This window comes from Tupaia chinensis, unplaced genomic scaffold (genome assembly GCF_000334495.1).
Source record: "Tupaia chinensis unplaced genomic scaffold, TupChi_1.0 Scaffold143757_1, whole genome shotgun sequence".
Taxonomy (NCBI): Eukaryota; Metazoa; Chordata; class Mammalia; order Scandentia; family Tupaiidae; genus Tupaia; species Tupaia belangeri.
In genome coordinates, this window is record NW_006203606.1 from 43,298 (window position 1) to 69,971 (window position 26,674).

At 37.5% G+C, this 26,674-nt stretch overlaps 1 protein-coding gene across 1 annotated transcript in view; it reads right to left on the minus strand.

The window, feature by feature from the left end:
- Positions 1-1,945: 1,945 nt before the first annotated feature.
- Positions 1,946-26,674, minus strand: part of FAM171B (family with sequence similarity 171 member B) — an 81,352-nt gene continuing 56,623 nt past the window's right edge. Inside the window, 7 exon segments of the mRNA XM_006164904.1 lie at positions 1,946-4,664; positions 4,912-5,035; positions 11,573-11,689; positions 14,275-14,385; positions 14,388-14,438; positions 19,125-19,283; positions 21,861-21,953. Coding sequence (XP_006164966.1) covers positions 3,320-4,664; positions 4,912-5,035; positions 11,573-11,689; positions 14,275-14,385; positions 14,388-14,438; positions 19,125-19,283; positions 21,861-21,953 — 2,000 coding nt within the window. The 3' untranslated portion in view covers positions 1,946-3,319.

Sequence of the window (26,674 nt, forward strand, 5' to 3'; positions counted from 1 at the left end):
ACTACATATTAGAAAAGGATGTAATCTCTACACGACTGCACAGTCATAAAAATTGATTTTATAAAGTTTCAAGGTCATAACACGTATTCAAAAATACATACAGCTGTGCTTTAGTAAATGCATTCATCCGTTAATTGAGGGACAGTTTTGCCTTTAAGATATATCCAAAGTGTATACAAAGGATTCACAAATGTTAGCAATCTGTGATCAAAATTATCTAGGTTTACATTTGGAAAAAAAGAAAAAACTCTGTTCATTTTCATTTTAAAATTTTAAGAAAATTGTGAATATTGTTTATTATCCCTTAGATGAAGAAAAAGTAGATGGCTTCAGCTTTTTAACAGGAAATCTGTGAACTACTCACAGATGAGAAGTCACACTCTTTGATCATTACAAAAGATACATTGTCTGTAATTCCCAATTAAGAACCGTATGTGCAGTGTCAAATAAAGAAACAACTAAAGGGGTTTATTCTGAAATCAGATGAGTAGTTCTAGAAGAGCCCTTAGAATACATCATCTTAATTCCCTTATACGAGAACAAATAAAATAAGTGATATACCTGAACCCTATACTCTTCTACCAATATGTGTATTTCACTACCAAGCTGAGAGATGAAACATTTTTTTTAAGGGTGGGAAAATAGACACTTAAAATATTGAGGCGATGCAACATTTTTCTTTATAGTGTCTAACCTCATTCCCACAGAAACAATTCCCCTATGTATACTGGATTCGAAGAAGGATTAAACACACCAAAGAAAGATAAATGTTTCTTACGTGCAAAATTCATTGTTCCAACGTGAAACACTAGTCTATATTTTTTAATAAAATCTGCACATCTGTTTAATTTGGCTAAGAGGAAGAAAATGTACACTTAAAAAAGATGTTATATCCTTCTTGTAATGCAAGTCTGTATCAAAGGCACTTCAGCAGAGCACTAACTCCCTAATCCTTTCCAAATCATCTTTATTCATGCTGCTTTTAATGTATCTTTCTGTACACTCCCAATAAGTCTCCTCTTTTGTAAGCCTTCTCTTATTCAAAAACAAAAGAGTAAACCTATGTATCACACAAAACATTTGATCTCTTCCATGGGCTAGGATCATATATAGAAAACATTTGCCTAGGTCTTTAAGTTCTTTGGATTAATACAGAAAAGCAGAAAAATTATCTGGCAGATGTTTCAGAAGTGGTTACAGGAGAGGGACCAGCAATTAACATAATGGCTATGTCGCTGGACTCCCATGTAGTCGACCACAGTTCGCATCCCGGACCCGGTGGCTTAAATCTCATGCCGGGCCCGTGTGTGTGTGTGTGTGTGTGTGTGTGTGTGTGTGTGTGTGCCCAAGATCCCGAGAGGAGAATGGAGAAGAAGGGACTGCAGTGTGGCCATCCCCCCTGGGGGGTGATTTCTTGCTTTTTGTCTCTCTGTCTCTCTCTGTCTGTCTGGCAACACGCCCTATCAAAAAAAAAAAAAAAAAACTCTCCAAAAAATTTAAAAAAAACAGAAGTGGTTACAGGAAAAAATGGGCTGATGTCTACTATCTTGGGGGGGAAAGCTGCTATCTTTTATTGTACATCTATCCACAATTTTACTAAAGCTAAGGTGGGTATTTTGGCTCTGTTTGACTTGTTTACATGACTTGGGTTTCTGTGTTGCTCCCATGTTCAACAGAAAGCGATGAGAACTAAAGCAATTTACAGGCCCTCCCCCTGCACATACACACCATGGAAAAGAAGAAGGTGCTTCAGACATTTATCTTCATGGAAATTCTAAGAAAAATTGGATGGGCTGATTTTAATTAAAAAGGAGCTTTCAGAGGCCGGCAGGTGGGGTGGTGGTTGAGGCAGCTGGGCTCCCACATAGCTAACCATGGTTCTAGTCCTGAACCTGGCAGTTTCCTTGCTCATTTTCCTTCTCTCTCTGTTCAAGTTTTTAAAAAGTTAAAAAATAAAATAATGACAATGAATAAAATTAAATAAAATAATTTTTAAAAAATGTTTGAAAAGAGCTTTCACTTGTAGGACATATGAATAGTAATTCAGAGTTGAAGATGTAACAAAACAGCTGTTGAATGTGTTCACACTGAGTCTTTGCTATGATGAGAAGAATATGAATATACTACTCCCAAAACAGGGCTTCGGGGCAAATGTTGCAAAAGCTATAAGTCATTTAAGGAAAAACTTTTACCTTTCCCTTGAAACTGAAATTGTTTTTGTCAAACATCCTTTATGAATATCAACATCTGGAGATACAAGTAATATTATAAAGGCATTTTTAGGCCTCAGGAAAATGGCCTTTCCTTTTCTGTTCACCTCTACTTCAGGAAAGAACTGAAATGTTATTTTAGCTCTACATATTTTGTGAATTTTTGGTGTCACAAGAAACTTTGATAGCCCTTAAGTATTGAGTTTGATTTTTTGAAATATATGAAATATGTTTTTAAAAATTTGCTCTTGGACTGTATGTATCAGGGAACTTTAAATTAAAGTCACAGATTATGTTTTCATATTCATAAAAAAAAGTTTTTCACGATAGCTAAGCTCACTTCATTTTTGAGGCAGACACATTCTAAAATAAAAGCCCAGTTTTAGAACATTCGTTTCTCAAATTTCTAAAGAAGAAATTATTTAGAAGTTATATCCCAAAACAACCAAAGAGCTGAATTCTCCCTAACAACTAAGTAGCTCCTTACCACCTTAAGTGAGTGTAGGATGTACTTTTGGAATGATACAATGCATATGCCATTTATCGCAACAAAGAAAGTGTTGCTTGATCTTTAAACTCTAGAATAACATCAGTCCAGAACATTTATCAAGTTATTTTCAAGTATAGGCAGAAGAGCACATAATAGTGACATTTCACAAGAATATGATGCCTGAAGAAGACGGTTTCATTTCCATATGTCCCACGGGGTAGTCACCGAGGCAGAAGCAACATTTTTGGAAGCAACTTTAAAAGTACACATGTTCACAATGAGTTCTGAGGAGAGTCGGGGCCAAAATGGCTGACTGAGCGATATTGTCAGATAACTTACATCTTGATGCTATTTTACATTTTGAGAAGTTGGATACTTTAAATTCCTCACCCAAAAGAAAATGAAAAAAAAAAAAACAAAAACAAAAACAGAAACAGGCTAGAGAAAGCATCTCTTGGTATCTTTCTCTCTGATTACTGAATTATTACTTTACTCTGCTTAAGACACGTCCAGGGACCATGAGATTGCTCAGTCTCAGCTTCCTAAAGAGTTCACACTGCAATGTACAACAGAAGCAAGAATAAACAGCACGAGACAGCAGAGACACGCCACCTCAAAATCAGTTTATGGGAATCAGTGGGCGTTCCTCTCGCTTCTTCCAGATATTAGTCTTGCTATCTCTCTTGGCTAGTGGTGGTCTGGCCCTTTTTTTAGTGGGAGATGTATTGGCTTCAAAATCTTCGACAGTGCTTTTTCTTCCCGGGGACTCTTCCCCAGGGTGCTCCATGATAACTCCGCTGCCTCCATCTAGAATGTGCCTTAAGGCTGGGTCTTCAGGGGAGCAGACTGTGGTTCCACTCTCACTGCTGCTTAGGTCTAAATCTTCTAAGTAAAGAATCTTGGGCTGATGCATGCTTTTGATGAACGTCTTCTCCCTCTCGAGCTTTCTATTCGGATGATGCTCGTTCATGTCCACCCCAGAGTCCAGACTCGTGTCATTGCTCTGGGTTCTCTTGCCCTTTTTCAGGTCTATAAAAGAGTGCCTCACCTGCGCCACTGGCTTTCCATCCAGAGACACAAACCAGGCTCTGGGATGGGGTGAGGGCTTTCCTTTAGACAGCTCCAGGAGGGTCTGTTCAGAAATTCCTTGAAGCTCTGATGAAAATGGAGTCATGACAACAGCTTCATTTAGTGTCCCAGGAACAGAGATAGATTCCAGTAAGCTATTGGAGTATCGGCTCCAATCTGAAGTCTGGGATGGCAAGCTCTGTTGGCCTTCCAGCACAATGTCCTCTTCCCTGGCATCCGGGGGCTGTGCATGAGAATGCATTGGCATTTTGGGCAACGTCTGTGTGAAGTTTTCTCTGTTCACTGGTTCCATCAGTTGGCCGTAGACTAACTGTCCTTTTCTTGGCAAAGTAGCTGACTTAGCACTATGTAACTGCTCTGGGGTGGAGAAAAGGTCCGATGTTTGAAGGATGGCAATGGGCTGGCTATAGATATGCATAAGCTGCTCAGGAATGTGGGAGCGCCCATATACCTCCTCATTACCTGCCAGATACCTCTTTTCCTCTTGAGCATCAGCTAAAGATGAAGATAGATTGCTGGTAATATGTTTAGATTGGATTGACCCTGCACCGGACTCCACAGACTGTGTTGGGTTTCTTGAGTAATTATTTTGATTGACTGATAGAAATGAAACATCTTCATTATAGATTTTAAAATTGTCCCGCGTTTTCACCATGGGAACTCTTTCTTCTGCTTCTGCCTTTGATGGTTCCTTTTTTTGAGGGCTATATGAGGAGTTTTTGGAGTTGAATAACTGTGTCTTGTCCTCAGCTTTTAAAGCAACTTTGACTGAAGTGATGTGATTTATGTGTGTTGTTGACGTTGTCTGGTCTCTCTTGAGGACCTCGAGTTTAGTGATATTTCTGTCTCTTTTCTGTGGAGTACCACACTTATCCCTACAGTAGATGAAAGGTGAAAAATATTCAAAGGTTATGATCTAGAAGTTACGTCTCACAGAAAGCATGCCACAATATGCATATCACATAGGCAATGCTACTGTTAGAATATATCCATTTTCGTTTCTAATCTATATACTTTAAAGACGAAGCACACTTTGTAATGAACAGAACATAGTGACATGATTCTGTAATTTGATAGGGACAGTTTTCCATGTTTTTGTATATGAAACAATACTGTTCTTACCTGCAATAACAAAGAAGTACCGCAAAAAAACCAATGACAATGACTGTCGTCCCTCCTAATATGGCTGTAAGAAACACCGTGTGGTAGGCTGTTAAGTCCTTCGAATCCTCACTGATACCTGAACCTACATGGTTCAATATAAACAAGCAAAACAAAAAGAAAAATACTGTTTTAGATTAAATTTTCCCCAACATCGCACCCTGAGAGAGGCAAACTGAATATGTGCACACACTCTTATTTCTTGGCTTCCCTCCAGTGGCAGACATTCCTTGTGGGTAAAGCATATTCCTACCCCAGGGATGAATCAACTGACTGCTTTGATTGATCAATGAAATGTGAGCACCTTAAATGAGGTTGCGTGGTGTGGCTTTTTCCTCTAATACGTGGATCATAGGCCCGAGAGTCACTATTCTATCTATGTGGAGTCCAGAATGAGAACGTAGATTGAACTGAACTAAGCCAAGCCCACCAGAGTAGCAGATAAACCAAGAGATTAAGATTTTGTGTAAAAATGAATGCTACTAGGTAACTAAGTTTGAGGTACTCTGATTCAGTATCACTAAGATGTCAGTTTGTTCAAAAAGATACATAAGTCTACTTTCACTATCTACTGGATTCTAATACATATTAAGGGCGATATGGTGAAGAGTTGTCAGAAAAGTGGTTTTCTGGTCATCTTTACTGAGAAAGAAAAGCAGTTCAGAGCAGTATGGATGGTCAAGGCCTTTTTACATTTTAAAAGCTTGAGTAAGGCATGAGCAAAGTCTTTGTTTACACCTGCAACTATGTAAACAAACTGATCAGCAAATGGCTACAGTGTTACCTCCACCCTTAGTTCATTACAACTCCTAAATTCTTTCTTTCTTTTTTTTTTTTTTTTTGGAGAGGTTTTTGCTATAGGGTGCATGTGCTCACCAGAAAGACAAAGAGAGACAGAGAGACAGAAAGTGAGAAATCACCCCCAGGGGGGATGGCCACGCCACATTCCCTTCTCCTCCATTTTTCTCTCGGGATCTTGGGCATACACGCACACGCACCCGGCGTGAGTTTTAGCCACTGGGTCCGGGACTCAAACCGCGTTCGACTACATGGGAATCCAGTGACACAGCCATTACACCAACTGCTGGTTCCACCACTCCTAAATTCTTGAAGTAAATGACACACGGCCAACGGTCTATGTTATTTTAAGTGGACTAATGTAAATTCTGGCTAAAAAACTTGTTAATGCCCTTCTTCTCACTTTTCTTTGGATTATAAAATTAGCTTTCTGGGCAGCCTTTTCCGATGCACACCTTAGAGGCTTCTGGAATTCGCGTCATCCAGCAGAATTATCCTAAACCCTGGCTCGAATAAGCCACTTCTGTTTCACTTATTCTGCCCCAGCCTTCTTTTTAGGTCGACCCTATCATGAGAAAATGTGCAGAGGAAGGCTCCAACTGCACTGAGGACACTGGGGGAGACTGAAGAAGCCCCAGGTCTTCAGGTCTATCCTCTAAACTCTGCATCACCTAATTAATGGGTTGTCAGTAAAGTCATGATGCGTTTTTTGCATAGAAAAATACATCACAACTTTCCCAATGACCTGGTAGACAAATGTCAAGTAATACCAATAGTAATATTACAAGATTTGGAGAAGTAGCATTACGGAGTTTGGAATCAGTGCTTGAAATGAAATCTTGGCCTTGCCATTTCTTTTTATGTGGTACTAGGCAAACTTCATTTCTTTGTGTCTCAGTTTCCCACCTGTAAAACGGTAATAAGAGAGCTTTCCTAACCTCCGTGAGCTGCTGAAGATTCAATGAGTTAATACTTGTGAAACACTAGGACAGTGTTTGGCTCACAATAAGCACTCAGTAACCATTAGCTATTCTGTACTGCTGTTGTTGAATGAAACTTCGAGGTTTTCAAGAACAGGCATTCCAATACGGGCCATCATGACACAGCTGGTGACTGATAATAAAGCCTTTATCATACCTATTAGGCAAACAAGTACAGGATTGCACGATATGAAATTTTTCAAACAAAAAAGTGAAAAAAGTGTTATGAGTTACTCACTTCTGTCTGCAGGTACTTATGCTGGATTAGGAACTACAACAGAGTGAAGTTTGATTATAACGGGATGAAATGCAACTTCCTTCTCCTTAGTGTATATGAAAATGAGTTTCCATAAAGGAGTAATGCTAACAATTTTTATCCCACACGCTTATAATAGAACTAACCTTTGGAAACAGGAGGTTAATATTTTCGGGTTTATCCCTAAATTCTATTCTTGTGACAGTAGCAAAAAAGTAGGCATGTGCTAGTGTGCGTGCATGCATGTGTGTACCTGCCTTCCGGGTGCTAGAAACATGGAAAGTTATCATATATTTTCATTCAAATATATTTGGAAACACATATGAACACATATAAAACATCTGTTTACTGAACTCTATACTTTGCCAACTACTTCCCTACAACAATCTAAAAAATTACTTTTAATCTCTTGCACTTCACATTTTTTCCCCAAGGAATTCTAGAATTCTATGTAAAATTTAATTTAACAAATTTAGTAACCAATTTATAACCAATATAGCTCCAACACCCCAGATACTAACTAACCCATCACAGCACTGATTTTTGATTTTACAGTATTACATTCTAAAATCTTTAGAAATATTAGGAATTATGACATATTAAAATGTTTATTTGGCTTCTGCCCTTAATCTCTGGTGAAGAGAGCCTTGAGCTCTTGGAATTTTCTGAACAACGGTAATGCTAGGAGCACCTTTTGTTCCAGTACTTGTTCTCCATCTCCCCACTCTGTTTCTTACAAAGAGCTCCTAAATTCCTTGTAATTTCCTAGCTAACAGGACAATCTTTTATCTTAATGAGTCAACTCTTGGTAGGCCCTGGATGAGGGCTGGTCACCAGGAAGACTAAGCCATGATTAGAGCCTTAGAACTTCCAGCTCCATACTCCTAGCCTCCAGAGAGGGGAGAGAGACTAGACATTAACAGTTGATCACACCTATGTGATGTAGACACCACAATCCCTAAAGGACGGGGTTCAGAAAGCATCAGGGTTGCAAATACAACTTGGGACCCTTATACCTCTTCATCTGTCTATTCATCTGTACCCTCTATCATATCCTTTTCAATAAACTAATAAGTGTGTTTCCCCTGATTTCTGTTAGTTGTCATAGCAAATTATTGAACTTAAAGGAAGAGCACCTTGTGAGAATCCTTGATTTGAAGCCAAGTCAGACAGAAGTGTGGATAATCTGGGGATCCGTTACATGCAATTGGCTTCAGAACTTGGGGGCAGTCTTGGGGACTGAGTCCTTAACCTGTGGGGGCTGATGCCTACTCCAGAAAGAGAGTGTCAGAATCAAATTGAACTGTAGGATATAAAGTCAGTGTCCACCGAGGATCAGACAATTGGTTGCTGTGGGGGAAAAACTACACATGTAGATTTGAAGGATTCTGTGTTTTATAGATAAAGAAACAGAGTTGATGTTTCTCTTTTACAGGATGATCACATCTGTTCTGTGCTAAACTGTCCCACACAAGATTTGAAATAAAGGTTGAGTGAGAATATAAGGGTAGATCCTAAGTCTAGTTGTACGAGTGACTTTAAGATAAGGAAGAGACACTGGAGATCTCTGTTTTTCTCCAAGTGCACAGAGAAAAGGCATTGATATGAGGTCATCACAAGGAGACAATCATCTACAAGAAAGAACGAGAAGTCTCACCAACTCTGACAGTATCTTGATCTTGGACTTCCAGCCTTCGGACCATGAGAAAACGCATTTCTACTGTTTAAGTCACCCAGTCTGTAGTATTTTGCTGTGAAAAACTGAACAATTACAATATCCAACTCTTCTGAGAAACAAGAAAACTAAAACTGTACTCGGATGGGGAAGGACTATGTTCAAGCTCAACCAGTTAGTGATGGGTAAAGCTAGCATTACCATCAGGTAACCCATATTTCTAGTATAATGGTCCTGTGACTATGAGAAGCTTACATGATAGATTTTTCAAAAGGATCATCAGGAAGTGTCCAATTCACACTAACTAAGAATCCCATCCTTTCATTTTAATGCAATGATCCATACCAATGTTCTGTTAATCGATAAGCTAAAATAGTACTACACTTGCTTTAGAAAATTATTTTGGCTCAAAGACATCTTACATAAATTGTTATTTCAAGTGTATTTTTGTGGACTATCTTTTTCTATAGGATTCAAATGCTCCTTAGGTTATTTTTACTATTAATTAAAATAACTTGGATGTAACTGACTTAAAGTATTAGATTAAATATTAATTATTCTGTTCATCAATATTTCATTATAGTTAGAAATCTAGAATGGGATAAGGCTAGACAGCTGGCAAGACTGCATGATATTTTGTATCATGGAGAACAAAAGTAACCACCCTCTGGTTTCTGAATAAATAATTTCATAAGCACTAAATTCAAGTAGAAATTTAAAAATTCCTCTTGATCATATGTGGCTAATGGCTTGTATTTCTTCTGTTAGAATACTTAATTTTGGCTTTGCTGAAAAAATTATCCTGCATTGTTTAAAATTCACATGTTGCCGACATAAAATCAAATCAAACTGGAAGGCTGGCCCATAGCATGATAGCTAAACGACGCTGGCAAAACATGTCGGGTGGGAGCACATTAGTGCCCGAAACCTGAAAAGGAAAAGAAATGGAGAAAAGATTGTGATGTGACCATGCCCCTGGAGGTGTGCTCTCACTTTTACTCTCTCTCTTTCTCTGTCTTTCTCCGGTGAGTGCACGGGCCCTCTGGTAAAAATAAAAATAAACCAAACTGGATTGTAAGAACTTTCTCCGAAAAAAACTAAGAGGCCCTCTCAAATTATTAGACAGTCATAATAAAGTTAATGCTTGATAGAATGCTGCAAAGAAACGTCTGCAAATGCCATCCATGTCCCAGATCAGAGTCGGCACTGGTACTCTTCTTGCCAAGCATGAATCAGCCTGGTAGTAGCTGCAAGCCAAAACACTTGATAAACCAAAGATCGTCCTCAGACACATGATAAGGATTAGAATATTATGTGAATTCAACTTTCACTCCCAAATCATCACTATAATGACACTGTCAATTTTGCTTTATTTTGAAACTATAAATATATGATCCTACAGAAATGAAGGAAAATGAGAAAACAGAAACAAAATGCTAGGGGATAGGGAGGTATTTAGCAAAGCTAGTGTTAGGGAAAGCCAAGAGACAAACACCCGGTGAGCCCTGGAAGTGGTTCTAGAACAACAGGGCAACCATTCTAGACTACAATAGATTGGAAGATATTTTTCTTTTTTCAAGAAGATTTACTGGATAGAATATGCAATATCTGGACATACTGAAAAATTTATACAACATACAAAATTTATACTTGAGATGATGTAGGGTTTCCTTAGGCACCAGTGATATAGAGAATTTGGTACCAAGTTAAATGTAAGAAAAGAAAATACTCGTTTCTCCTAGAATATGAATAGATTATACTGGACAATTCTTGGATTTGGCCACCCGCCACTAATCCACCTTCTGTTCAAACTGTCAGACCAATTTTCATTTTGTTTATCATCTGTCTTCTCGTAGAAACAGTCCTGGGGACACTATTATTTAAGAGCCCCTTCCTCTTCCTCTCTCTTCCACCACACCTAAAGGGAGGCTCACAACCCAAGGTAGGCCATCCAGGTCTTTCATCCATAGAATGATCAAGAACCATAAAAGAAACAATCGGTAAGGTTTGTGGGAGACCAAAATATGTCACCCCAAAATATACTTTTCATATTTGAGATGACTATTCAGAAGGGCTACAGACAGAGGATTAACTTCTAAAAAAAAAAAAAAGCCAACCTTTTATAAAACAAATTTACATGTATTTACATCAGTAATGTAAGCAGTGGATATAAACAGACTTGCCCTGATGCTTTCCGCTAGGTAGGCACAGAAAAGAGGATTATACACCTGGTCCAGAAAAACAGGATACTCTGTATCTTCTCCCCTCACCCATAGCTTAGCACCCATCTCCATTCTTTTCTGTAGGGTATTAACCCTTCGTTCACCTGGCCCTCCTTTGAATCTCATATTTTGTGTAGCTCCCATAAACATATATGTTCATGAATAAATTGAATTTTTTTTTCCTGTTAACCTGGTTATCAGTTTTATTTCACAGACAAAAACATCATCAGACCTTTAAAGAGAAGGCAAAAACCTTCCCTTCAGGTTGAAGTCAGCCATCACACAGCGGCAACTTGGCAGAGTCAGGCAGGCAGGCCTGCTAGCTGGGCCCTCTGCACTGCAGGGACCCCTGCCTTTTAGCATCTGGGTCTTCAGCCTGTGTCCTCCCCAATCCTTCTAACATATTATTCACCAAAAAGTAAACTAAAAAAAAAGAATAATGATTTGAACAAATTTTATTCTTCACAGACTCATCAGATATTATAACCATAAGGGACCGATGAGTTCATGGAGCTTAATCTATTCTTAGACAAATGGAAAAAGAAGCTAAGATCAAGAGAGTAAATGCTTTTCCCAATATGATATAGCTATTAAGTGGCAATGCCCAGAATAAAACTGAGGTCTGCCAATAGTAATTCCAGTGTAACTATTTGGATTATTTTTTTATTACTTTATTTCATTTTTACAGTACCTGTCGTTCCTGGAAGTGGAGCTGCTATCCAGTATCCCAAATGTGGTGCATCATATGTCCAAATTAAATGATTGTTATATTCCTTGACTATTCCCCAGCCATGATTCACCCAAGCACCTTAGAAGGAAAATAAGTAAAAAATATCAGTTAGTTATAATTAAATATCTTTGTCTTTAGAGTTGATAGAAGTTTGCTTATAGACATATATAGAATATTTTAAAAGACTTTAACAACGATTATAAAACCTGTGATAATATACTATCATGAATAATGACATAATACATATAATATATAACATACAAAATATATTACAATACATGAAATAGAATAATTTGAAGTATTTATTACTACCAAAGGAAATAAAATCATTATAAACTAAGGATGTAGGCATATTTAGAAAAATCAAGATTCCAAGTCATGTTTAAATTGTAAATATTGAGGTACCTTTTAAGGATGTAATGAAATCTCAATTCATCAGTGGGTGGTTATTTGCTACTTACCTATTCTGGGATTCTGATTCTATAATTATGTTTTATGACTTTATTGATTTTCTTATTAAATACTATTTTCTAGTATTATTGGTATAGTTCTTTCAGAACTATTTTTTTTTAACTTTCAAAAAATACTAGCTGGGGACCAGAAGTTAGTGTAATGGCTATGCTGCTGGACTCCCACGTAGTCGACCGCGGTTTGAGTCCTGGACCTGATGGCTTAAAACTCACACCGGGCGCATGTGCATGCATGCCCAAGATCCCAAGAGGAGAATGGAGGAGAAGGGATTGTGGCGTGGCCATCCCCCCTGGGGGGCGATTTCTCATTTTCTCTCTCTCTGTCTCTGTCTGTCGAGTGCATGCGCCCTATAGCAAAAACCTCTCCAAAAAATTTTAAAAAATACTATCTGACCAAATAAAATTTGCTATCCAGAGGAAAAAAAATCAGTAAAATTCATATGTTTTATAAAGTTTGATGTATAAATAGTATAGCAATGCTATGTATCAATGCTATTTCTAATTTTGGTATATATTTGCATTTTAATTTGTGATTTGATAGTGGATTATCTACAACATACGAAATAGTTGTTTTAATAATATAGACAAACTCAAAATGATAGAAATGATTTCATTTATACCCCTAAATGGTTCGTTAAAATTAAGCATTGCATATGTGATAAATAATTCAAAATTTCTGTCACTGAAAGGTGACAGGGAAAAATGCCTTTTCCAGGAGGAACATCAAAAACCAGGCCTCAAACAGCACATGTTCTTCTTTAAAGTCCTCTAAAACAACTCTCTTATTCAACAAATTAGGAATCTAAGGTTCAAATAAGTTAACTGACTTGTTCAAAGTGGCACTGCTTATAAATAGACATAGAGGTCTTACCCTAATGATTTACAATAGCATATATCATTATCACTTATATAGTTTTTACTCTTTCTTTTATATATATATATATATATGCTTATCTTTTGGAGTGAATACTTGTATGGGTTTTTTGGCCTCATTTCCCATCCTTCAAATAACAGTGAAATCCTCCTTCAAATCTCCTTAAAGGATCTACCTCCCCTTTTCTCAGTCCACGTGATTAGTTTGGAGTTCCATCCTCAGCTCCCACATGTGACTTAAGCCTAAATAAAAGTGGTCGCTCTACTTACAGGTCACATAGAGTGGGTCCAAGAAGGGCATGCAAACTGCATTTTGCAAATGCAGGGAATCTGGGGGCTTGTGTTTTAGCTACTAGGAAAAGAGTCTCCTCCTCCCGACTGGCCTTCAACCTTATTAAGTATAAAGTTAGAGCACCTACAGCCTTCTTGCTGCAAATAGAGAGGAAACAGATGACAGGGAAGGAGGAGAGAAACCTAGTCCTATGACTCTCTAGGCCCTGTAGCATGCCTTCAAAGCAGTCCTACCTCTCTCTGGACTTGCCAGCTGTGGACTGATCTTAATCCTTCTTTCTTTCTTTTTTACATTTTTATGGAGGGAGGGAAATAATCATTCTATCTCAATAGCACAGTATTATTTATTTTCATAATATTGGCATAGATTTTTCAATTTCCTCAACCAAGCTTTTAGAAAAACTCTTACGGCAAATCAAAACAGAAACACCTAAAAGGATAAGTAGTTGTTTTTTTTTTTTTTTAATTATTTCTGCTTCATAATGTTGGGAGAGGGGAGCACCAGAAAAAAAAAAAAAAGACAATTGAATGAATAATGCTTTGTTTTTTCTTTTCAGTGAAAGAGAGAGTTGTTTTGCTAGTTGTTTTGAGGGCACATGCACTCACTGGAGAGACAGAGAGAGAGAACATGAGAAATCACCTTCCGGGGTGATGATCATGCTGCAGTCCTTCCTCCTCCATTCTCCTCTAGAGATTTTGGGTATACACAGACAGTGCCTAGTGTGAGTTTTAAGCCATTGGATCCTGGGACTAGAACTGTGTTCGGCCATGTGGGAGTCCAGCACCTTAACCACTATGTCACTACCCGGCCCTGCTTTTCATTTTTTTGTAATGTAAGTGATTGGCATAATTTCCCCCATTGTTGTCACATTAGATTAATTGAAATAAGGCCAATTTTAGTCACTGACAAAGTATACACAATTGTATAGTACTAAAAAAATTACAGCTCTATCAAATCCTGAGGTAAAACATTCAAATATTTGGAAAAATATTCAAAATGTTCACAATGCTTTCATCTCACTCACGTACCCGTGTTCATATCAAATGTCCAAGCTGGTATCCGATCCCCTGTGCTCACATCATTTGTATGTAGAAGGGGGAGAGAAACTTGAATGGAGCCATCCACTTTCAACTCTTTCAATATCTTTTCGCACATATTGCAGCAAGAGGAGTCAATTCAATGTTTTCGAAACCTAAAAAAGAGGACCGTTGATTAAAATCATACATAAACAAAGGTTGTAGTTTCATAATAAATGTCCAGTTCCTCTGTTTCACTTCTTTAAGGATTTTTAATGCAAGTATTAAAATATTTCATGAAGAAATATAGTCTATATAATGTAACACTGACAAAGCAAGATGAGCCTAAGTCTCTCAGCCATCTGACCTCAGGGCACTGAATTTGATTCAACCATCTTAAAAGCCTAAAATCAACAACCAAAATAACATACCTCACCAGTATCATATTCAAATAAAGGCTCTACTATACTACATCCTTGATGCAGATTCGGATTTGAAACATCTGGCCTTCCTTCTCTCAAGACCATCTGTCCAAGGAGTGCTAGAACCAACAGACCCAGATGCACTCCTTATGTAAAAATCACTCTAATTCAAAATGTTGTTTTTAATAGGTATGTTTTACAATTAAACTAAATAAAAATCACTCTGATATCATTATTTGGTGAAAATGATATACCCTGATATATACTTGGTTATTAATATTATCATTGAAATATAAACTAGACTTCAAATAATAGTATTATAATATATTTCAAAGCTTGAAAAGTAGGAGAAAGAGAAGTTAATTAAGAAACTGAGTATACTGCTTATACCAGCAGAATAACTAGCTAGTTTCCATTATTGAGTTGTCTGATATATCATCATTTACTAAGAGATTAAGAGAACACTACCATCAGATCAGCAAAGTCATGTCATACATATTTTGTAGGCTGGGACACTGGTAAATAATCACCAGCACAAATGAAGTATGACGTAATCTCTTAATAAATGACGATATACCAAACTACTCAATAATGGCAGCTAGGTGGTTTTCTGAAGTGCCTACTTCAGAAAAGGTTCACAAACTGCAAAACTGACACCTCACCATTCGAGATAAAGCCACCTCACAGAAGAAGGAAAAAAAGAATAGTGCAAGGAGAAATAAAAGAGAGATTGAAAGATAATGGGAAAAAATGTGTAAAAGAACACTTTCAGGTGGCGTGGTGGTTAAAGGCACTGGATTCCCACATGGCCGACCGTGGTTTGAGTCCTGGACCTGGCGGCTTGCTTCCTTTCTCTCTCTCCCCTCCCCCCCGGTCAAATTAAAATAAACAAATAAATAAATAAAATAAAATAATTCTTTTTTAAAAAAAGAACACTTCCATACTTCCAAAATTCTAGAAATAGGCAACCTAATAGAGTGGCCACTAGCTCCATGTAGATACTCAAGTTTACATCAAAGACTTCAAAAACTCAATGGCCACACGTGCCTAATGGTACCATGTTGGACAGAACAGAACATTTCCATTTGACAGCTCTAAAACGTTTTTTTAATTATAGCATTCTCAAGATAATCAAAACATGGAAAAAAATTAAAAAGCAGGCAGTGGAGGGACTGAAGGGCAGCACTTGTTATGACCTGTTCCCACTGAGTCTAATGAGTCTGATCCTTGTAGACACGTCTTTTTTCAGCTTCAACTATGATAGCGTGTATTGGTGTCATCCTTGCACATGCTTTTAGAGCATTGATAACTTATATCTGGAAAGTCTTGGCAGTTGTCTTAGACTGGCTTCCTCAATAAGCAGATGCTGAGATAACAGTTTGAATACCAATAGTTTATTTGAAAGGGAAACTCAGGGAGCAACTTCCACTGAAAGAATAAAGGCATAATACAGAAAAAAGAAAGAAATCAACCTAAGATGTGTTAATATTCAAATATCACTGTGGCAGCTATAGCTCATTCCCACAAGAGACAGAAACTGGCTAAGAGTTTTCAAAACCAAAGCAAGAAAATTGGAGTATTTATGTACCAGTTCCAAATCTTGTCATTAGTTGAGAGCTTGCCTGTATGAAGGCCAGTACTGCTTTCTGGGCCAAGGAATGCCCTTGGGGAATCACAAATGTGTGCAGTAGGAAACAGGTTTGAAACTCAAGAGTGAGGGTCATCTGGCTGATAGCGTCAGTCACAGCGGGTAAGAAAACAAACAAAAACCTACCTAACTAAAACACCTACTTGCCATAATTACTCTCATTTCTAGCTGTTTCCCAGATCAGTGAACCAAAAATTCAACACAACTGAAACCATCAATATTACAGATTGTCTGAGGTGATTTTAAACAGTGGAGTTTCAGTTATTTTGCAACAAGTAAGAAAAATGACAAAACAAATGTGAATGTACAGAAGGAACATAGAGGTTTTTTTTGTTCTTTTTCCTTTAAGGTTTTTGCCATACAGTACTTATGCTCAGAGAAGAGAGACAGAGAGAGATAGCAAGAAGAAGTGAGAAATCAGCCTCTAGGGAGTATGACCACAGCATAATCCCTTTTCCTCCATCCTTCTCCTGGGATCTTGGGCATGCACACACATGTGCCTGGTGTAATTTTCAAGCCACCAGGTCTAGGACTTGAACTGTGGGTGGACTTGAACTAAAGGTGACCACCAGTAGGGGGTTGGTGGTTAAAGGTGCTGGATTCCCACATGTCTGACAGTGATTCAAGTCCTGGACCTGATGGCTTGTTTTCTCACTTTTCCTTTTTCTCTCTTGTTATCTCTATCTGGTCAAATTAAAAATAATAATAATAACAAATGGAATTAAATAAATAAATTATTCTTTTTTAAAAAGAATATTTTTTAGAATTTTATTTATTTATTTTTAAATTTGCAACGAGGCACATGAGCTCACCAGAGAGACAGTGAAAAAGCTATCCACCAGGTCTGAGACTCAAAGCTTGTTTGGTCATGTGGGAGTCTAGAGTCATAACCACCATGCCATCTGCCAGCCTCTCCGAATGTATTCTTTTTCTTTTTTCTTTTTAAATTTTGTTTTAAATTAACCAATTTATTTTATTTATCATTATTATTTTATAAAATTTCACCAGAGAGAGAGAAAAAGAGAAAGAAAGCAAGTCACTAAGTCTGGGACTCAAACCATGGTCAGTCATGTGGGAGTCCAGCACCATTAACCACCATGTCACTTGGTGGCCCCCCTTTAAAAAAAAAAGAATTATTCATTTAATTTTTTATTAATTATTATTATCATTTTAATTTTTGCTATAGGGGACATGTGCTGACCAGACAGAGAGACAGAGAGAGAGAGAGACAGAAAAAGAGGGAGGGAAAGTGAGAATGCAAGTCACCAGGTCCAGGTAGGACTTGAATCATAGTCAGCCATGTGGGAGTCCAGTGCCTCAACTACTACACCACCTGCTGGCCCCCTAGATGTAGTCTTAAAAGAGTATAAAATTTAATTATTGTGAATTGCTTTGGGCAATTCTGGAAGATCAATAGTTTGTAATGTATTTATAGGTCAAACAGACTCCACTCTGCTGCTAATGTAATGCCATATACTTGGGATTAAACATGTAATCATCCCCCAAAAAAGGTATAAAATTTCATCACCCCCTGAACTTTAACATCATAACAGCCTTATTTAAACATGTTAAACTGCTGACTCTAGGAAAGATATATTTTCAGTATTTATATTTTTCTGATAGAGAACAGCAAATGTATGTATTATGTTGGCAAAGACATGATGTATTTTTCTGTTTCTATGCGAAAATGTGCCATGCCTTTTCTAACAACCTAAAATATCACTCACAGACAAAAACAATTGTGTGTGTGTGTATGTATAAAGAATAAATTTGCCGGGACCAGCAGTTAGTGTAATGGCTATGTCGCTGGACTCCCACGTAGTCGACCGTGGTTCGCATACCAGACCCAGTGGCTTAAACTCACGTCGGGCGTGTGTGCATGCGTGCCCAAGATCCTGAGAGGAGAATGGAGGAGAAGGGATTGTGGCATGGCCATCCCCCCGGGGGATGATTTCTCACTTTCTGTCTCTCTGTCTCTCTCTGTCTGTCTGGCAAGCGCACGCGCCCTATAGCAAAAAAAAAAAGAAAAAAAGAAAAAATTTGCCATAACTTACTCCAAAATGTAATTTAATAAACTTTTCTATACAATAATCATTAACACTTCTTATCAGTTTGATGAGAATAAACAGGCCAAGGTTAGCAGATGGTGTAGTGGTTACATCACTGGATTCCCACATGGCTGACTGCAGTTTGGTTCCTATCTCAGACCCAGTGGCTTGAAAATCATGCCAGGGGCATGTGTGTGCATGCCCAAGATCCCTGGAGGAGAATGGAGAAGGTATTGGGGCATGGCCATCCTCACCAGGGAGCAATTTCTCACTTTTCCTCTCACAGTCTCTGTCTCTCCAGCAAGCTCATGTGCTATAAGGCAAAAACATTAAAAAAAAAAAAAAAAGAGGTCAAATAATGAAGCTTGTACAAACATCTCTAAATCAAACTCCCATATTTGAGTGCATTTTTCAGTTTAGAAAGTTATATAATACTCATAACTATTTTCTATACTTTACTTACCTGCTTTGGATCAAATAAACTTAATGAACTTAAATGAAATAAAATGAAATTGCCATTAATTTGAAATAACATATGCCAAAGACTCCGGAATAATCCATTTCAGTTGATAAAAGGGAATTGCTTAGAAACACTTTAATAACTTTATTTATGTTTCAAAGTGACATGTATTCTTAAATGAACATCAGTATCTAGTAAGGATCTAAATACATATTTCATGAAAGATATATAAACTAAAAATACTTTTATAACTATGATCAGATCATATAAAAACTAGGTAATACCTGGTTTACTGAGAGTAATTCCAGTTGTATACAGAAAATTGTCAACTTTCAAAAACTGCTGTAGAACTGTAAGATAGCCAGTAACATTGCTAATATGATGGTTGTCAGGGAGTTTAATTAAGGCTTTTGAAAACTGAACACTGGGTTGAGATTTGGCATCTGGAAAAAAGAAACCTCATTAACAAACAGATCAAACAAATGCATATTAAGCACAGCATCATACTTTACTTTAAGCAGTTATAATTATTTCTTCACGTACATCTCCTCATATCATTATTATTTTGAATTCAAAGTTCACTAAATAAGAAGCTTTCCTTTCTTTAGATTATACAAGGCACCTTTGTACTAAAAACTGCTTGATTCTGCTGCCCAGAGTTTCTTTAACGTTTTTTGGATTTCACTCTAGAGAACCACATTATCTCATTTCAATAACTCTGAATAACTGTCTTCTAGCATTATCTACCAAGCGAGAATTCAGTGACGATACTGATATTTCTGTAATCAACATATTTTACTTAACAATACAAGTATCAACTTAAATCTTTAAAACTAAAAATAATCAGAAACAACAGCTTTTGTTTGGACTTCAGTAAGATCACAAAGAAAGAAACAATCAGTTAAATAATTAGGGTCAAAGAGTACCAGTTTTTAAAGACTTGCATGACAATAAATGATAAATACAATCATGTGAACTAATTCTCAAAATTATAGATTTTTTAATGTGTGAAGCTAAAAAAAAATCTGAAAAAAAGAAGATAGTTAAGAAAAACAACATGATTATAATATGGATTCTTATTGGCTAAGTTGTTTGAGGATATAGTCTCATATTTTCTGATCATTTATAGGTACTATCTAAAATATGTGGTGTAATTATGCTCTAGATCTAAATTTCTTTCCACTAAAAACATGCACACTAAGCAAAATATCTAGCTGAGCTTCTCTAAAGGTTTCATGCTCTCCTAGAGTGCAAGGTCTCCTACTTCTACCACAAATACATTCACACACAGGCCTCACACATTTTCACTGTGCAAACTGAACGGAACATTTCATGGAAGTTAGGAAGTAAGGATGCACTATTTCTGTGGAAAGATTTAACATCCTCAGAATTTTCTGCTTGGAGGCCAGGCACGCAGTCTAGTTGTTACGGATTCCACAGAGCTGACCACGGTTTGAATTTTGGCCCTGGTGGTTTGGAAAACAGACACACGTACTTACACGCCCGAGGTCCTGACACAATGGAAAAACGAAAGAGAAGAGATTGTGACATGACCATGCCTCATTGGATGTGCTTCCTCCCTCCCTCACTGTCTCTTTCTGACTAGCACACATGCCCTCCGGCAATTAAGAAAAAAGAATTTCTGCTGGGCTCTACCAATGGGGTACTTCTTACAGAACTGAGGCAGTAAATGGAAGTGAATTTGAGAATTCAAGAAGGCTCACAGTGTTCTCACGGAGACCTGCCAAGGCATGACCAGTGCTGTTTAGACAAATGAACGCTTGGCATTGCTTGATACAGTGGCAAAGGAACTGGCAGAACATGGTCACACCAACAATCCACTTCATGGATTCCCAGCAGAAACTACAATTTCTAATTGGGTTTTTAGTGGCCAGTAAGGAGTAGCGATGTGTAACCACAAAACCAGAGCACATAAAAGACTGAAGAGGTTCTGTGAAGACCTTATTGCATTGAGTCCAGCAGTCTAAAGTGTAGACTCTCTCTGCAGACTTGTGGTCCTATTACTTTCCCATCTGCCATGCACAACTCTGCATTCACAATTCTCCTATATATCAGCAAAATTTGTGGCTCAAAATTTTGTCAAATGCCTTGGCATTTCAAGAAGAGGTTTCTAAATCCTTGCTTAGAAAACTACTCCAAATTTAAATGAGGCCTAGTTTAATTTTTTTCCACATAATATTTAGACTTTTCTTGTTTAATGTTTTAGAAATAAATAAGGTAGCAAAAGAACTGTCACAATTACTTTTCATGATCCTCTTATGGGATTCTACTTTAAGGAGTTTCCCCTTTTCACCAGTTACTCCCATTTTGCTTTAGACCTGTACATTAACTCACCAAACCAGACAAACAACGAGCAAATGGTTGTCATTTGTAGAAGTTTTATAGCATATGCAGTAAGAGACACGGAATACTGAGGTTTCTCCTAAGTACCAACTGAAGGGTACAGGGATGTGAAGTAACGATGAAAAAGTCACCTTCATGGCTGGTAAAGCAAAACTAGAGAATACAGCTTGAGTCACTATTCCAAATATAGCTTTGTGCTCTTTGGGTTATGGAAGTGGGGCAACTCTGCTAACTAGTCTCAGGCCTCTCCCACACAGGTGAGGAGATTAACACAGGAGGAGGAACAGAGGTGACCTACAGATCAGCCCTGAATGTCTGAGTGACATGTTCTACCTTCCTCCCCATTTCACCACTACCGATGTCCCCAGTGAGAGATGTGATTTCCAAATAGAATTTTTTGCCAGTATTTCCAAGAGTCAAATGTCTCTATCTGCGGGACTAAAATAGTAAAGCAGAAAATGATTTCCACTATCCAGACACATACTATTAGTTGGATAGTAAAATAAGAATTAGTTTAGATCAACTTATAATCAATTCTAATCATCAGGGATCAGTTAAAATCTTTCCCAAGTTATAATTAACATTGATATATTAATGAAGAAGTACAGTTACATAATTATTTTAAGCATTTACTTACTAAGAAGTATTGTACTTACCAGCTAATTTTCCAGTAATTAAAACAGTATCTTCAAATAGCCATATATTTGCTTGGCTTTGCGGGAACAGTGAAAGTGTAACTGATGAATATACTGTGAAACATAGCACAATTAGAATGTTATTTAATGTGGGGAAAAAAAAAAAACTGGGACAAATACAGTCCTGTGAAAGTAATTTTTAAAAAGTAGTGGGGCCAGGGTGGGGAGAGAGAACAAAACTGCTCAACAAGGAGAACAATTCAAAACAAAGGGAGAAATGAATATAAACTATGATTTAAAAAATAGGGTCATGGGAACCAGCAGTTAGCGTAATGGCTATGTCGCTGGACTCTCACATAGTCGACCGCGGTTCGCGTCCCAGACCCGGTGGCTTAAAACTCACACCGGGTGCGTGTGCGTGTGTGCCCAAGATCCTGAGAGGAGAATGGAGGAGAAGGGATTGCGGCGTGACCACCCCCCCTGGGGGGTGATTTCTCGCTTTCTGTCTCTATGTTTCTCTCTGTCTGTCTGTCTGGCGAGCACACGCACCCTATAGCGAAAAAACCTCTCCAAAAAAAAAAAAAAACAGGGTCACAATAAAGTGAGATGAAAACACTGAGCGTCTTCAAAAAAATAAAAAAAATAGGGTCACAATAAAGTGAGAAGAAAACACTGAGCGTCACTACTTTACTAATCTTTCTATTTCATATAGTAGTTTGTACCAAGGTAACTAACGATGTTCTGTAACTAACCCCAGACAGAAACGATCAAGTTAAATGCTTGAATAATTCTCTATTTTTGTTATATAAGTGTCACTTTTTTGTTTTTGCTCTTGTTTTTTCTTGGTTTGTTTGGGGGTTTTATAGGTTTTTGTTTTTTAGTTTGTTTTTGCCATAGGGCATGTAAACTCCAGGAGAGAGAGAGAGAAAGGGAACGTGAGAAATCACTGGCCAAAGAAGATAGCCATCCCTTCTCCTCCATTCTCTTCCTGTGATTTTAGGCACACATGCACATGAACACCAGGCATGTTTTTCAGGCCACCAGGTCCAGGACTCAAACCCATATAGTCAGCCATGTGGAATCCAGTGCCTTAACCACCATGCCACCTGGTGGCCCATTACCTAATATTTTATTACTTAATATTTTTTTCTAATTCTTCTTGGTTCCATGATTCATGGTTCTCTAGATAGAAACTACATCCTCTTTTCGTTTTTAGTGCTTTTTCATGTCTTCTCAAAAGGACTTTGAGTTGGCAGAGGGGGAAACAGTTTAATACATAAAATGATTTACAGGTACCCTAAAGCAGCAACACAGGGTGGGACTGGTCTGCCCAAAGTTTAGGCACCTGAATTAGCTGGTGGGATAATAAGTGCAGATCACCTGAAAGACAACTATTTCAAAATTGGAAGAAACTGGGACAAAGAATATTTCGCAAGCAAGAACAAATCAGATTTGTTCTTTACCAATTTTGGAAAAGAAAAGTAACTTTAGAGGAGTTACCCAAAACACAAGTTCTCACTTGATCTCTCTCTATACTGTATAAATATTTTTAAAATTATTAAAAATAACACAGTATCCTCAAACCTTTTTAAGAGAAGATAAGATATATTTGTGTGGAAATACTTTTTAGTATTTGAGATATTTCAAAGAGCTTTAAAGGAAATGAAATGAAAAAGGGTAAAATACAAAACGTATATAATGCTAGGTGGAAATACAATGAAATGCTTTTCTTTCCCCAGGGAAAATGAACTACCAAATGAAAGTGTAATTCCAGTTTCAGAATATATTAACATTTTAACTAATGAATAGTTTTATTGAATAGGAGAGGAGGTGGTAGACCCGGAGCATGGACCTCAAGATGATAAGTAGGACATTGTCCCATATTTGGATACTTCCTCAGTTACAGGGAGCTTAAAAAGGGACAGCCGTGATTGCTTTGTAAGGCTATTAAACCTGAGAAGAATCTTTCTGAACCTTAATAAAATACACATTTAAATTTCTTTTGACCTAAAAAATGTTCATATCATAAAATGGATGTAATTTTTATTGTGAAAATTTTGAATATAGAAAACAGTAAGAAGAAAATGGTGATTATTGCAGAAACACTATAGATACAACATACTTAATAATATTTTAGTATAACTCTTCACTATTTCTGTGACTTCTTAAAAATAGGGAGTATATGGGGCCGGCAAGTGGCATGGCGGTTAAAGGCGCTGGACTCCCACATGGCCAACCATGGTTCAAGTCTCGGACCTGGTGGCTTGCTTTCTCACTTCCTCTCTCTCTCTCTCTCTCTGTATCTCTCTGATCAAACTGAAAAATAATAATGATAATAATAATAAATAAAGTTAAATAAAATAATTCTTTTTTAAAAAAATAGGGAGTATAATACTATATACAGAATATTTTTGCCCTGCTTTTATGATTTAATAACATAAAAATTTCTTCCCACAAAAAATTCTCACGATATTTTTAAGGTCGCATATTTCATTTGTTAAAGTATCAAGGTGGGCCAGCCCTGCAGCACAGTGGTTAAGCTCAGTGCCAGATTCTACATGGCTGACCTCAATTCAAATCCCACCCTTGGCAGTTTGAAAACCACACTGGGCATGTGCGTGTGCACACCCAAAACCGTGAAACAAGAGAGAAGTGGAGGACAAAGGACTGCACTGTAGACATTCCCCCTAGAGGGAGGGGAGGACTCACTCTCTGGTGAGTATACATCCTCTGGCAATTAAAAAAAATGTATTAAGTTTTACTTGATCATTGAGCTAATATTATAGACTTAGATTATTTCAGTTTCAGTAGAATTACAAAAATATGCGGTCCCAGCCATGGTGGCACGCACTACTAAGATGCTATGCTCCATAATCTGGGACTATATGGAAAGTCCAGATTCCATTTCTGATCCAACTTAAAAAGCCCAGCATGGAGCACATGCCAGAAACTTGGCATGCATAGACAAGAGACTCACAAGCTTGAGATTGGCCTGGGCAGCACAGTGAGACCCAGTCTGAAGGAGCTGGGCCTGGAGGCACAAGCCTGTGATCCTAGCAACTCAGGTGGGAGACTGACACAGCAAGACCCTGTCTTATACACCTATGTCTACGTATGTATCAACATCCAGGTACATAAATATCTGTTCAATTGTATGTTAGTTTTTTAGGATAGAGTGCAAATAGAGGAATACTGGGTTAAAGTTTATGAACTTTAAAGACTTTAACAGACACATTTCAAATTGTTACCCAGGTAATTTTACCAATTTGTATTCCCATCCAATAAAATAAGGTTTGAGAATGCCAATCCTACCCGGTTTTGTCAATATAATGCACTGATTTTTAAAAAACAATTTTTAAGATTTAAAAAATATAAAATGTACATTTCTTTGATGTACAGATATTAGATTTTTTAGGAAAATATAAGCAGATTGGTATATTTACTAATCATTTTTTTTTTATAAAGCACAACAGTGCTCTTTGATTTTTTTGATTTTTTTTTTTTTTTTGGAGAGATTTTCACTGCAGGGCGCGTGCGCTCGCCAGACAGACAGACAGAGACATAGAGACAGAAAGCGAGAAATCACCCCCCAGGGGGGATGGTCACGCCGCAATCCCTTCTCCTCCATTCTCCTCTCGGGATCTTGGGCACGCACGCACACGCGCCTGGTGTGAGTTTTAAGCCACCGGGTCTGGGACACGAACCGCGGTCGACTACGTGGGAGTCCAGCGACATAGCCATTACGCCAACTGCTGGTTCCCTTTACTAATCATTTTTAACTCTTATTTCGAAAATTGCTAAGCCATGATTTTTTTTTTCATTTACGATATCTAGGTAGACTCTTGGTGTTTTCTTAGTAATTTGAATTAATTATTTAAGAATATCATCCTTTATTGTTTTCAAAAATATTTTCAATCTCAGTTGCTTTTTATAGGAGTTTCTATTTATTGTTTTGTTTTGCTTTTTGTTTTTTTAAGAGTTATTTTATTGAACTTTATTTATTTATTTTAATTCGAACAGAGAGGGACAGAGAGACAAAGTGAGATAGCAAGCCACCAGGTCCAGGACTTGAACTGTGGTCAGCCATGTGGAAGTTAATCACCATGCCACCTGCCCCTTGTTTTCTGTTTTTTTTTTTTTTTAAATACAATCATCTCAACTATTTATGACATATTTTATTGCTTTTAAGCTTTTAAGTTTAAATACCATTCTAAGATCAAAGATCATAGAATTCAAAGATCAGATAGTTTACTTTCTCATATTTAATAAGACTTGATTTTCCACACTTGGATTTTTTGAGCAATATTTTCTGGTATATGAATTTAATTAATATTCCAAAGAGTTAATCAAAGTATCTCAATACCATTTATTGAATACTCATCCTTTTCTAGCTGATTTATAATGACATCTTATCATAGATTACATTTTTTTACATACTAAGTGTTCAATTTGCACTACAGTGCAAATCACAGTACAGTATCAGTTTCAATTTTGTAGCTATATAATATTAAATTGTCTAGAATGTCAAATTATTCCTAGTTAATCTTGTACAAAATGATTTCCAGGTAACTTTACATGTTTATTCTTCAAGGATAAAGGAGCCTGGGAACCAGCAGTTAGCGTAATGGCTATGTCGCTGGACTCCCACGTGGTCGACTGCAGTTCGCGTCCCGGACCCGGTGGCTTAAAACTCACGCCAGGCGCGTGTGCGTGCGTGCCCAAGATCCCAAGAGGAGAATGGAGGAGAAGGGATTGCAGTGTGACTATCCCCCCTGGGGGGTGATTTCTCGCTTTCTGTCTCTATGTCTCGCTCTGTCTGTCTGGCGAGTGCACAC